The 14733-nt window shown below is 41.3% G+C and overlaps 1 protein-coding gene across 1 annotated transcript in view; it reads left to right on the forward strand.

The window, feature by feature from the left end:
• The window catches only part of LOC119742169 (codanin-1-like), a 48575-nt gene extending 34328 nt beyond the window's left edge, over positions 1-14247 (forward strand). The window contains exons 14-22 of the mRNA XM_038218211.1: positions 693-846; positions 1293-1420; positions 2624-2919; positions 3507-3649; positions 4830-4975; positions 7655-7759; positions 11233-12021; positions 13194-13380; positions 13534-14247. Of these exons, the coding sequence (XP_038074139.1) occupies positions 693-846; positions 1293-1420; positions 2624-2919; positions 3507-3649; positions 4830-4975; positions 7655-7759; positions 11233-12021; positions 13194-13380; positions 13534-13670 (2085 nt within the window). The 3' untranslated portion in view covers positions 13671-14247. The remainder of the gene's footprint in view (positions 1-692; positions 847-1292; positions 1421-2623; positions 2920-3506; positions 3650-4829; positions 4976-7654; positions 7760-11232; positions 12022-13193; positions 13381-13533) is intronic.
• Positions 14248-14733: the final 486 nt, after the last annotated feature.

Raw genomic sequence — 14733 nt, forward strand, 5'->3', positions numbered from 1 at the left:
CGACAGAATGCACCTAGATGCATTCTAAAAACTGCTTACCTATAATATTTGTATAGTTTATTTCCAAAATGCGATTGAAAAAAAGTGAAAAAGTTGTATAGCTTTGAAAAAATTATGGGATATACACAGTGAAACAGCTGTTTTAAACTACATTTTTGTGCTTGTATTCTTGTATTTTAGTGTATTCTTAAAATTGCTTTTAACTATAAAACAGCCGTAGAAGCTGATTTTTGGCTGCCAGTAGAGGGCGCGATTCTAAAAGGCAACAAAATGGCATTTATTGCGTTTTGAAAACAAAGTCTTTAATATTTGATGAATGTGACTGTCGGAAGAAAATTGTGTATAAAACAGGTATACTTTTAACCATCCATTTTGGATTACTTGCACATGGATTCCGTAATATTGAAAGAAATAGGCAAAGCCTTAGATACACATGAATGATTCATGATTTCTGCATCGAAGTTTTCAAACATTACTGTGATGTTTTTATATATATACCTTCTGTGGCAAAAGGTTTTGAAAGCAACTTTGTTCTGCCATTTTCATAAACATTAATGATGAAGATGAAATGAATTTATTATACTGTTCTGTTATCTGCAACGAAAGTGAATATTTCCACAAAATATGAAGTTAATACTCAAACTTTCTTATTCTCTTCGTTTATTTATTTGTTTGTTTGTTTGTTATTTAAGGTTCCGGGTGTGCCAGCATCCATGTATTTCTTGAGTTTTGCAGACGATTTCGTCTTTGATGATACTGTGACGCAGGGGATAGTGTCAAGCCAATTGCTTGACGATCTACATCTCGTGGACCAGCAGTTATTATACCTGTGCTGCCCTTATCTGGGTAAGATACCACTTAGTTTCTATTTTGAGTTTTTTCTTGAAAACTTGAACACTTGAACATCTGATACATTGAGCCCATTGCAGATAACCTTTTCTTCAACTTATTCCAGATAGTTTTATTGCGATTACTTCTTTAGCATGGAAGATTCGAACGAGCCAACCGATCCCGTTAGCTCGGTGGTCGAGTGGTAAGATGTCTGCGCTAGAAAGCAGGAGGTCGTGGGCTCGAGTCCCACCCGAGTGATTTTTTCCAACTTTCACTCGGGAGGTAACACACTGAGTATACAGTGTTTAAACGTCGGTGAAGGGCAAAACCTAATTTGATTTACTTCTTTAGCAACCCTGAAACGGGGCCGGCAATCTTAAAACTGCTCAATTGATTGCAAACATCATTAAATAATCAACACTTGAAGTTAAGACAACAAATTTCTTTGACCAATGTCGCAGGGGACATCAGAGTTTTGTTAACGGATGCCTCCCTCGGCTTTGGATCCAAGACCACGCCCATGAAGAAGATTACACCCATCGCGGCTAAAACTCCGCCCCAGCCCATCCAGACAACTCAGCAACTTCAGGTAAGTTGAATTATTTTTGTTATTATGTCATTAAAAAAGGGGTTTGGCCCAAAGGCTGAGATAGTTCTGTTCATTGTTTTAAATATTTTTTTTTTATTTGTAAAATCTTTCAGTTGAAATTTGTTTTCGTTATGGCATAGCTAATGTACCATGAAATATGCTTGATCCATGTTTGTTTATAATAAGATTCTTGTTTCAGGGTTCCACGGTCGTGGATAAAATCTGGGTGTTTAAAGCTATGTTGGAAAGTCATGGAATTTAATTCAAGGAGTGCTGGAAAGTTGATATTCCCAGGACTTGTATCAAACTGGAAAGCTGAAAGGGAGCGGTGTCCCTTGCCTCAGTGTGATGACTGTCCAGTGTATTGTAAATAGGCTCCGAAAATGCCAAAACAGTTTAGGAATTGGTCATGGAAAGCCCTAATTTTGTCCTGGAAAAGTCCTAGAAAAGTCATGGAATTTCATCTTAAGATTTCTGTGGGAACCCTGTTGTTAATAACACGCTCACACCCATTTCAAACTGGCATTCCAGAGTAGTGCCAAACCAAATTATGCTGAAGATTCAAATTAAGTGGGTGAAAACTTCAACACAGTTAACAGTGAAGAGAAACTACGTCGAAAGATCGACTGCATGTTGCAGTCATTCCAAATTACTCCAGAGTCCAGTCAATGGAACAGTAATGCATGAAGTTTTGCCCCAATACGTTTTGGTTTAGTTTGACCCTAGAATGACAATCTGAAGTGGGTAAGAAACAGATTATCTCCGTTTTCATGATTGGACATTCTGTGGAGCTCCCGTTAAAAACAGACAAAACAGTAGGAGCGTTCTTTATTTGACAATTTTATAGACCACATCTCAATCAACTACATTTAAACAATTACATGTGCGCGTGATAGGTATCGCACTGTGCTTTTATGCAAGTAAGTAGACCTGAGACATAATGACGTTATGCTTTGTTTACATGTGCGCTTTCTTATGGGGGCCAGATGAGGACGAGAGCCACCAAGCTCCCACGGGAAACGCATGTAAACAAAACGTGACGTTATGTTTCAGGTTTAATGGACTCAAAGTGGAGGAAAAATCGTCAATGCCCATAGCAATCAATAAAATGTACGAAGTAGGAAGAAACATTGCCTATGCTCATAATACAGAATCAGGTTGTCAGTTTATCTTGCTTACATATTTTTTTTTAATGCTTTGCAGCTCGAATTAGAGAAGAATTTCTTTGACAACCACTCCCCGTCTCTGAAGAAAACGGTGGACTTCGTCAGTTCCCGACTGGCCTCCAACTGCATCAAGCACATTGACGCCAGGCTGGTCTCGGCGGCCAGGGACAAGGCCGTGGGGTTGCTGGAGCAAGAGGTGAGGTCCGAGGAAGTCGGGGCGCCAGACGAGAACTGGACAGATGAGATGAAGAGGGCCCTCTTGAGGCGAGTCAAAGTTCAGGGTGAAGAGGTTGCCGTGGCAACCAGGGAGGCAGCCGTGCAGCAAGCTAAAGAGTAAGTGTACGTACGGTATTGGACTAATAAGGACTAATAAGAGTCGAGAAACTTAGCTAAAAAAAACCTAAATGTCTTGTGATTATGTTATGTTGTCTAAAGCTTAAATTGCTCGGAAAATAGACTTCATTATCTGTGTTCTCTGCAAAGTAGCGCTGTGCAGTCTTATTCAGATTTCAACTTGGTGAAGATCATTATTACTTCCCCCAAGGAGGTTATGTTTTTATCGGATTTGGTAAGTTTGTTGGTTGATTGGTTTGATCACTCACTCTTTTGCATCACATATAATGACTTCCCAACAGAAAAGCAAAAAAAAATACATTATATTTATTCTAAGATCACAGGGAACTCTAACAGTCCTGAATCCTCCAATTTTAACACGATTTTGCACACCCCTAGGAAGTTAGGGTTAATTGATATGTCCTATAGAAAACAGTAACAATGTCATGTAACATGAACGTTCCACGTGACCCAGGTTCATGTAAGTTGATGTTAAAAGAGTGGTGTCATGTCATGGGAACAGTCAAGGCATTTGTGTTTGTAAACACACCTGACTTGTTTAATATTGTTTGATGTTTATTTTTAAGGTTCATTTTTGGGAGAAGTAGAGGCGCGTTAACTCTGCTCCTACCCCAAGAATCGTCTGAGCAAATCCTGGAAACGGCAGCCTATATCACCATAAGGTTAGCCGTGGAACGTGCCACGCGGTGGATCAACACACAGATCCAAGGTGAGTTTTGAGGCCAATTTACACTGATGCGACTTTGTCGCATAACATAGTCGCATGCTTTTTTTAAATAGACCCCTCTCATAAGACGCCATCTTTGCGGGAATATTACAACTATGTATTCAGCACCATTAGGTGCATGTGCGTGCAGTGTGCAAAATGTTCTAAACACGCGGGCACGTTGCTCGAAGTTTCTTCAAAATACAGCGCGGCACAACCGATACGGGAAAATGCCGATACGTGTGGCAATCTGTAGGTAGTGATGTCATTTGAGAGGGACCTTCATGTATACACACAAATAAATGGTGTGGCTGTTGCATATTGATTTTTGCATATTAATAAAAAAAAATCAATATCGTTGAGTGACAAAGTGGCATCAGTATAAACTGGCCTTTACTCAACTGTAATTTTTCCATTAATTTTTAATTTGAAGAAAGATTCAAATTCGGAGTCTATGTTGTAAGACTGAGTACCAATATTACTATGGAGCTACTGACCCAAAAAATTCGCCAAGCACAGTGTTAATTGGCTAAGCAGAAACGGCTTGCCAGCTAAACTGTCATTTGATGTATACTGCTTACCCTAATTTTGCCACGCAATATTAACTGCTTAAGTGGCTGCATGAAATCATGTCGTCACTGAATCACATTAAACATCACATCTTATAATAGTTTATGCGGTACCCGCTGCTATGTACATTAGATTCGAACCAGCCAACCAATCCTGTTAGCTCGGTGGTCGAGTGGTAAGACATCTGCACTAGAAAGCAGGAGGTCGTGGGTTCGAGTCCCACCCGGGTGATTTTTTCAACTTTCACTCGGGAGGTAACACTGAGTATACAGTATTTAAACGTCGGTGAAGGGCAAAACCTAATTTGATTTATATCACCCCGACGCAAAATTCCACCTTATAATAGTTTATGCGGTACCCGCTGCTATGCACATTAGATTCGAATCAGCCAACCAATCCCGTTAGCTCGGTGGTCGAGAGGTAAGACATCTGCACTAGAAAGCAGGAGGTCGTGGGTTCGAGTCCCACCCGAGTGATTTTTTCCAACTTTTACTCGGGAGGTAACTCACTGAGTATACAGTGTTTAAACGTCGGTGAAGGGCAAACCCTAATTTGATTCACATTAATATCAGTTTCAGATCTTAACAATTATGTCTTTGTATTCCTGTGGTAGCCGCCATTCATCAGGAGTTGAGTACTGGCGTTGACAGAGCAATCAGGGCAGCCAGGAAGGAGACAACGGAGAAGCCTAAATTCTCTCCTCCAATCCACCATGATAGGGGCGTGTATCCTCCCTCAGCAATCCTGCAGCACTACAAGGTAAGGCCAGTCTTGCCTCAGTCTACATGTCGGAATGCAAAAGGCCACCCACATTTTGCTTGAAGACCAACCCCCAACAATGAATAAAAAACATAAAACAATTCCCATCTTAGATTGTCCCACCTCTGTAATTACTCTTAGCAGTTCAAAGAATATGAACACAAGTTTCATTTTTATTTGAGCTATGTAGAGATGTAAGATTTTAGGCTTTGCGTGGTGGAGTATCGATATCGTTTCAGTTTGCGGTGACACCATGTGGTAATAACAACTGCTTAGACGATATTTAGTTCTGAAAAGAACTTGTCCTGCTTATCATCAACTTTCGCTAGGTAGTTTTAGTTCTGATAAGAACAGTCCTGCTTTTTAAGTCCTTAGAGACCAAAGACAAGTTCTGTTACAACTTAGGCAGGACTGTTCTTATCAGAACTAAAACTACTTAGCAAAAGTTGATGATAAGCAGGACAAGTTCTTTTTAGAACTAAATATCTTCCAAGCAGTAGTTATTACCACATGGTGTTACCACAAACCGAAACTGTGTAGAGACCTTTCCAATGCCAGATACCTGCTCACCATTTCAAAGAAAATGAACATGCATTTTTGTAAACGTAGCTATGATGATACAGTCGCTTTAAGAAAAACATTACATGCAACCATGTTGATATTGATGTCACTATAGAAATAAAAAAGCAAAAATAAATGGCTTTAGTAAACCAGCATGAACATTGTTTTGGTTGAAATGTTTTTAGTCTTGTTCGAGTTAGTCTATAAAATCATTCCTTGAAACTGAGCATGATGCAAATTCCCATCCTCACAATTATAGAAACAGACGTTCATTTTTGAAAGTAAAAAAGAAACAAAAACACCAATATCCAATCACACGACAGGAAAGAAAAGAAAAGACGCAGTAAAAAAAAAATGGAGTTGAAGAAGTCTTATCCACAGTGATAAACAAGGTTATCCATGTCTTGTTGACAACAATGCATGGGTCAACACATTCTGAAAGTATTATTTTTCAGAAGATGTATTGTCACCATGTTGAATGCCCAATTTTGACAATCATCCATTTGATTATTTATTTATTTCCCTTTCTTTACCCAGGGTATGCCCAAACAGTTAAAAACTGGGCCCAATTTCGTAGAGTATAAAGTTTGCTTAAGCACAAAAAACCTTTGCTTAATATAATCAGGTTACCCACCAAAACGCCATGCGATCTAAATTGCTTGTGACTGGTATTTAGTTGTTGTAATAGCATAACAATCGCATGGAGTTTCGGTGGGTAACCTGATTATATTAAGCAAACTTTTTTTGTGCTTAAGCAAATTTTATGCTCATGCAGCTCTATGAAATTGGGCCCTGGTTTCCATTGGGGCCCTATATACATTACGAATGATTATATTACGTTAAGTAAAGTTAAACTCATAAGGAAAAGTACATTGGTGAAACATACAACAAACATTAATATTGACAAATACAAGTATCTCAGAAATATTAAAGAAATGTAGATATTGTGGCGGAAAGTGTTTAGTTGTGACGTCATACCATAGCACTAACGCTTAATCACTTGTGTGCAGTGACCGGGCGGAGCTTACGAGCTCCGTGGGCTGCTGCGCGTACGTGATTGGCCAATAATTCCCCATAAGTTTAGCGCACCATAGGATTAGTACACGCACATGGTTTGTAGACATGACGTAGCGTCTACATGTACCTGGTATATAAATGCGTGCCTGGGGAGCGCGCTTTAGAAGTTTAGAAGTTTGGGTTTTGGTAGCGTTTTAGCGGTTTGGTTTTAGAACGCGCACTGGTGTTATTGTTGGGACTGATTGATACAGTTGTGACAATCGTTGTTAGGTGAGATACTGGTTGTGTGTCTAGCTAAGATCGGGGCTCATCTGTTTTGAGTGTTGAGTTCCGGGTGTCTGGAGGTAGCGGGCTAGAGCGTAGCTGCGACAGCGGGCAGAGAAGTAGGTAAATTACTTGTACTCTGCGTGTATAATTGCTTAGGCGATTTGTGTACAAAGTCTGTGTAGCTGTACCGGGGTTGCGCTGGTACGTGTGGCTGAATTCTGGCTTACACACACGGCGTAGCGAGTACCCTGCTAACGGACTGTATACATTGCTAAGCGGCTGTTGTGTGCTTGTGACGCTGTGTTTGGCTAACTTAGTGATTCATTCCTAGCGCTGTGCATAGTTGCTCATTGCTGCCATTGTTGTCTAGTGCTTAATGCTGTGTTCGTTGTTGCATAGGCAAGCAGCGGGCTATCTCCAGTAACTAAGGACCCTGTTAATAAAACAACCCACCGAATCACATCATAATTGTTGTACTTGATTATTGTTGAATAAATTACGATCATTGTTGTTTGAGATTACCGACAATTCTGCTTCCGGTGTTTGTGTTTACAGGTTTATTGTGCAATTAATTAACAGAGATAAATAATCAACACTTATTCATAATCGGGCGGTAGATTTCCACCAAAACGGACCTGCACCCTTAGCCTTGAAGGTCGCTCTGAGTGATCTCTCGTCTAGGGAAGAGCCTTGGTTTGGGAAGATTGTCTTCACCCCACTAGGAGTCAGACTTATCCTAACAGACTTGGGTTGGCCCGGGGGGTTCCCGCCACAATATTGTCTACAAGGATAGTAAATGTAATAGCATGATTTTAATGTCGTTGATCACTATAGGACACATTGAGGTATCTGCTGACGGGAAGCACTATTCACCAAGTGACTCTAAAGGAACTAGCTGGCCTCCTTACAGCCACCAAACAAGTCCTGCATTCCAGACAGGTAACTGTTGTTAATGGTTTAGTCATGTATGTTAGTTTGGTCACTGATACGTTAGCATGTAACTGCCCCAATGGACCTGCGACAGAATTACGTTTGGCAAGAAGTTATGACACATTTCATGAGCTCAATTGAAGCAGTTCATAAATCTGCAAGTTTACAAAACAAGTACCTGATCATTTTAGGTGTTGTAAGTTACGGTGCGTGAAATGAAAATTAGCATGATTAGTGATGGGAAAGCTCATTGATCTCAAAATCCGGATAACCGAGTTACTTTCATAATGAATATTGGATATCCGATTTTCAGAGTAAGCTCTCATGCAGCTCACATGAACAAAAGAAATCAACTGATCAGTGAGGCACAGCATAGGGCAAGTTTGCGCAACAACCATTAGTCAACCAATGGTTGGTTGGTGTCAAACAGTGCGCATGTGCTGTAACATTAAAGTGTGAACGACTCTAGTCGAACCATTGTCAACATATGGCGGTCACGAGTATGTTTGGATTGTTTACATTCTTTGACCTGTTGAATGAACTGGAAGATATCTCCGATTCCCGCCAGTGGGTAGTACAACTTGCTACGTTTATGTTGATGTGGCACCTTAAGTTACAAAACGAGGCTATGGATAATTAGCGATGCTACCAAGCCAGTAGCCTGGTTCCAAATAGCCGACTAGCGTAGTCCAACTTTTATCGACTAAACAGAGTTCGAGCTAACTTAGTCAAACTATGGCTAACAATAGTTCTTGCGCAAACTTGCCCATAGGCTGCCAGCAAGTAGACTTTGATAATCAAGATAACCACAGCTAAACATCAGTCTGCTTTTTCATTTTGTTACTTTCAAAATAAAACACCCAGCTCCTTTGATAAAGCTAGAGAAAAGTGTCACTAATTGCTTCTCCCCTCCAAGGAGTAGATGAGTAGCTCTAAGGAGCAATTTCTATAGATGAATACGTCTCCTTAACCCTAAAGGGGCCGGGGGGGAGGGGGGGGGGGGCGCGGGCGGAATCCACCCCCCCCCTCAACATTTTCCGTGATAGCCTCTAAAAAAAAAATGTCCGCGACCCGAGCTGTTATGACTTTTTAGCCTCGAGCTTTGCGCATCTTTTGATACCAAAAACATAGAAATCGGACCACGGGTTGCCGCGTAGCAAAAATTTTTTCGCATATACGTCGTGTATATTTCGCAACTGAATTTTCGCATATACGTCGTGTACACAGAGCAGAATTGCCATTCGTACATATGAATAATTAATTAGCCATAATTCCAAAACCCTTTGACCTATAGTCATGAAATTTCTGGGGTATGTTCAGGAAGAGTTGCTCTATGCAGGTGCCGAGTTTCAAAATTTTTTGCCACTCGATGGCCGAGATCTTAGGGGGGGCGGAATCCAATTTTCGTGAAAACAAACAGGCACATTAAAAAAACATTGGATATTATACAATAAAAAGCCTCAATTAATCCAAGTTTGAAATTTTGGCCTTGTTCAGTAATAAACTGATTAAGTATGGGAGCGCACTTTTCTGCATACGCGTTGATTTACAACGGGGCTCAGGATACTGATTAGGTCTCCTAGATGACATCCTATGCGTATGTTCAGGGGGGAGGAGGTTTCTAAATTGAGATGTAGTCTTGAGAGTTTTATCAATAAAAGAAACAGACTGTGACTCCCTACGTTCCTCAAGTGACATCAGGTTACATTCACACAAGACATCATTGTAGGTGCTATATTCACTGCCCATTATGATACGAAGGGCTCTTTTTTGTATTCTTTCAAGGATTAACTTATCATGTTTGGTGAGTGCTCCACTCCACACAGGTGAAGCGTATTCGGTCACAGGCCTAATGAAACTAGTGTATATTGTCATTAGATCACTGATGGGGAGACTATGACGTTTTAAAAGCCGTAACATGTGAATTCTACAATTCGCTTTCTTGGTCATGCTTTGGATTTGTTTGCGCCACTTAAGATCATTTTGGATTATAACACCAAGAATTTTAGCGTCATTTACAGTTTCCAGGTGATGATCGCCGATACACAGTGTAGGGTAGTCAGGAGGGTTACGCATGAATGAGAAGTCCATTCTCGCACATTTCACTGGGTTCAGTTTCATTTGTTTCTCTTCGCACCAAGTCACCAATTCATTGAGTAATAGCTGAATATTGGATGGCTGCGTGGATTTTCTACACTCGACAATTGACATGTCATTCATGTATTTGAACATGGAGACATCAGCAGTCACAGACCTTATACTGTTTATCATAGTAAGGAATATGACTGGTCCTAACTTGGTTCCTTGTGGGACACCAGCTTGAAGGGTTTTCCAGTTGGAAAGTGTTGAACGGTACTGTACGCACTGCTGTCGACAGTTCAAGATATCAGTTATCCAATAGATTAACTAAGGCCGGACCTTCATATCGATCAGATTTCTGATTGCAACCGTATGGGCTATTCTGTCGAACGCTTTTGTGAAGTCGGTGAGGACTAGTGTGGATGTTGACTTTGGCGTTTCAGCATTAGAATACAGGAGATGGAGCATATTGATGAGATAATGATTAGTAGATAGCCCTCGACGGTTCCCAAATTGGTTCAAGTCTAACTGCGGTGTGATGTCCTGGAGAAGCCACTTGGTGATGAATCCCTCCGCTATTTTTGCAAAATGACTCGTGAGGGAAATGGGCCTCAATTTGTCAATCGTTGGAGGGCTACATTTTGGAACTGGTACCACAATGGCGTGTTTCCAGTCATGTGGAACCCGACCTTGCCGGAAAGAAGTGTTAATGATGTGGGCGAGGGGAGAAGCTAGTTCAACCGAATAAAGACGAATGAAGCGAGCAGAGATTTCGTCTGGTCCTCCAGCTGAAGTTCTTCGCACCTTCTCAAGGGCTTTCATTACCTGCCATGTAGATACAGTTGGACATGGTCTGTCTGCGGGGAGGTATGATGGCAACTTGCTAAGGTCCAGAGCTTCAATGTCTGTCGCTATGGAGGTGAAATGGTCGTTGATGGCGTTAGCTACTGCGAAGTCATCACACGGACCCACACCAGGAACCATGATGGGGAGGGGTTCTTTATTATCCCCAGCAATGGCACGGATTTGACGGAACCACACAGATGGGTTTGATTGTTTTTTTGAACACGGGTGGAGTAGAGGTGTTTCTTTGCCTGGGCAATGCTTTTTATTACCGACAGTCTTAATGTTTTCCACTTCGGAATGTCGCCGGAATGAAACGCCAATATAAAAAAGTCCTAGGTGTCAGCGCATGCCAATGCCTCAAATTTCGGGCAAAATAGTCAGAGTACACTTACGTCCCTGGCTGTAGCTCCTCATGTCCCAGGAGCTGAGATGGGCTAAGTGGTGCTTTATATGTACATGAGTAAGGGTAATAATTACGTAAATTATTTGATCTTTGATTGTTATCACATGATACTCACTATTATTATTTATTTATTTATCTCTTGACCTTATTGTAGGATCTGACACCCGTTGCATGGCAGACAATCCAGCAACTAACAATGGAGCTGGTGTGCACACTAGCTGTCTTCAAACCGGCCTCCCTCCGATCTCTCATTCAAGTAGGAAACACAACCCTCTCAAAGGATCATTATGGGAGGCACAGTGAGGAAAGGGAAACATCTCTGTTGAGACTAGATGAGGACAAGAAAAGTGGTAGCTCTGGTAGTTCTGCCGACTTGGACACAAAATGTCTACATGCGAGTGCTTCAGAAAATCCCTGTTTGTCCAAGTGTAGGAACGAGGTACATGCGGCCAATGGCACATCACCAATTACGTGCTGTAATGATCAAAGGAACGCACTTCAGGAGAACAGGCAATGCGACGGACCAGTCTTAAATGGCGTTTGGCGAGCGAGTCATGTCAAGTCTGAAGAAAGGACACAAGAGAGATTAACTGTTGAGGATTCAGATTCCAAATCTAATGAGGCACTGACATTCCCTGTAAAGACAAACTGCCCCTTGGACGGGTCGCCACCACTAAATGGTACAAATACGAGTATTCCTCATACTACGGTCAACAGATCAGTCAGCAGAGAACACTGTAAAGGAAACTCAGAAGCAGGGAGGGAGAACAGTTCATTCATCAGTTCACAGTCTGGGAATGACCGTAATGAGGAACCCACAGGAGTGTGTGTCTTGGATGCATATGTTGAGCTGTGGAGAGACCATTTCAAGTGCCCAGTACCCGCTCAGCTTTTCCTCTGTCCAAAGACTGCGCTTCTGATGCAGCAGAGCGCAGATGAGAAGGTAAGTTAGGATTTACATAACCTTTCAGTGCTCAAGCAAGCATATATATTAAATTGTTTATGATCCGAAAGGGACAGCCTAGTATCCTCTTTGTACCTGTCTCACTGACTGACTAACTTACTGACTGACTCCCCCACTCCCCTGTGAGCCGAGCAGTGCTATCGTATAGGATTACTCCAGCCCATTGTGTACACAGATGCACGATAAGACTTCCAAATAATCATTTTTGGAATCAATTTTGCCGCCAATTTTCTTTTTTGTCGCTTGGAAGCCGGGCAGTGCTATTGTATAGGATTGCCCCATAATGCCAATGAATGGGCTAACTCCGGCCCATTGTGTACACAGATACATGACAAGATTTCCAAAGAAAAGTAATTTTGAATCAATTTTGCTACCAATTATTTTACTGTCACTTGTGAGCCGAGCAGTGCTATTGTATAGGATTACCAAGTAATACATGTACCAATGAATGGGCTAACTCCAGCCCATTGTGTACACAGATACATGATAAGAATTCCAAAGAATAGTTATTTTGAATCAATTTTTGCCACCAATATTTTTACTGTCACTTGTGAGCCGAGCAGTGCTATTGTATAGGATTACCCCCAAAACGCTGATGAATGGGCTAACTCCGACCCATTGTGTACACAGATACATGATAAGACTTCCCAAAGAATAGTTGTTTTGAATCAATTTTACCACCATTTTTTTTACTGTCACTTGTGAGCCGAGAAGTGCTATTGTATAGGATTACCCCTGTAATGGCAATAAATGGGCTAAATCCAGACCATTGTGTACACACAGATACATGAAAAGACTCCTAAGAATAGCTTTTTTGAAATGTTGCCACCAGTTGTTTTTTTACTGTCACTTGTGAGCTGAGCAGTGCTATTCCATAGGATTACCCCGAAATGCCAATGGATGGGCTAAATCCAGCCCATTGTGTACACAGATGCATGATATAAAAGACTTCCAGTGAATAACACTTCTGAACATATTTTGTGAACAAATTTTGTTGCCCCCCCAAAATTGCATATACAGTGCCTTCAATGACCCCTGCAAATAACAATCCGTGCCTCAGTGTTCGTATAAAATGCCTTGCATCTTCCCCATTATGTTTGTATTTTGATTGTCTTGAAAAAATCTCAATAAAATCTTTCCATTTCTTGCAGGAGAGTTGGGATTCCGTGGGCCATATAGTGTGCACCTTGCTGACCCACAAGTTGACAGATTCAACAGCGGTTGCTGAGTGTGTGACTGGTTTATTGGAGTCAGGCTTTGTGTGCGTGACAGAGGCTATGATACAAGCCATGTTGGCTATTGCTCAACGTCTAGCACAAGATGGAATACTCAAACAAGGTATGGTAAATCGTTTGCAGTTGTTTTATAAGCCTATATCTGAAACAAACAAAAGCAAACTGCTTGTTTTTTAATAAAAGTCCTCTCATTAAGGCTGTCATTTTGAAGACTTCCACTTTTAACCAATATTTTTGTGTTTCGTCTTTTCAACAGCCGAAGATAAGACCTGCCCGTTAGATATGACGTCACTTCTACACGCTCTGAAGGCCAGATGTCCTGATGGTGACATCCTACAGCAACTTCGTGACTATGTGCAACTTTGTGACTATGTGCAACCACAGAATCCCTGACGAGGGTTACGTCAAGGCCAATTCTGTCAATTTTGACGTACGTGTCCAACACTTGAATGAGCTGCCGTTGAAAAAGTGAATGCGAGCCCCCCCCCCCCCAATTGATTTTGGGAGGCCAAAATGTCCAGAGAAAGAAATCTGTCGACATTGCAGAATTTTTTTGCTGATGAACTCACCCCCCCCCCCCCACAAGTCTGTAAAAGCTACATGTTATGGAATTTTCGAATTCAATCCTAAAGTATGGTACATTCGGGTGTTCCACTTGACTTTGTTTTTCTATTTTGTATGTCCAGTTTTAAGGGTGAGGGGCTTTGTATTAATTCTTGCGTTTTTTCCTGTTTTGGGAATTACTATACATTTGGGGAATGTTCACAATTAAAGAAATGTTATTATTTTAAAAGGTGTCATTAACATACTACAATGTACATTTTTAATTTTGCCCGGTACAATATTGCATACTGCGTTTATTACTTCATTTGGAAATTGCAACATTAATAACGGTATTGTCATTTTGATCGCACAAAACTTTGTTTTGATTATAGTCAATTATTAAAAATACATTGATTTATTTCATAGACCTTTGTTTTGTTTTTAATACTACCGCAGGCCTGCTGAGCAGATGTAAATATCAAACTAAAGCAGTTTTAAAATAATAGATGCCCCATCGCAATCCCTTAGGACTCTTCCGGGATCTCCGGAACTGTAACTCCGGAGGGCCAGTCACCATGTAAAAGCAAAGAGCTAAGGGAGGAACAGGGCGGCCCCTAAACCTTGATCCTCCGAGTGGACCACATGCCCTGAACCTGTACGAAGGCGCCAACCTGGAACTCGCGGACAGTACCAGCAGCAGTGCTTACCGATTAAGCTAAGGTACTGTTGGTATTCTACGACGGGAAATTAAACGTCTTATAATGACTGAATAGAACGCGTGCGGTGAAAAGTAAAAAAGACACCGACGGGATTCGATCCCGGGCTCCGCGATTCGAGGACGACGGATCTAACCACTCGGCCATCAGGCTTCCTTAGAATTCTCCTCAAAAACAATTTGTCGTAATATAGTTGG

Source organism: Patiria miniata, unplaced genomic scaffold (genome assembly GCF_015706575.1).
Source record: "Patiria miniata isolate m_02_andy unplaced genomic scaffold, ASM1570657v1 HiC_scaffold_11, whole genome shotgun sequence".
NCBI classification, from domain to species: domain Eukaryota; kingdom Metazoa; phylum Echinodermata; class Asteroidea; order Valvatida; family Asterinidae; genus Patiria; species Patiria miniata.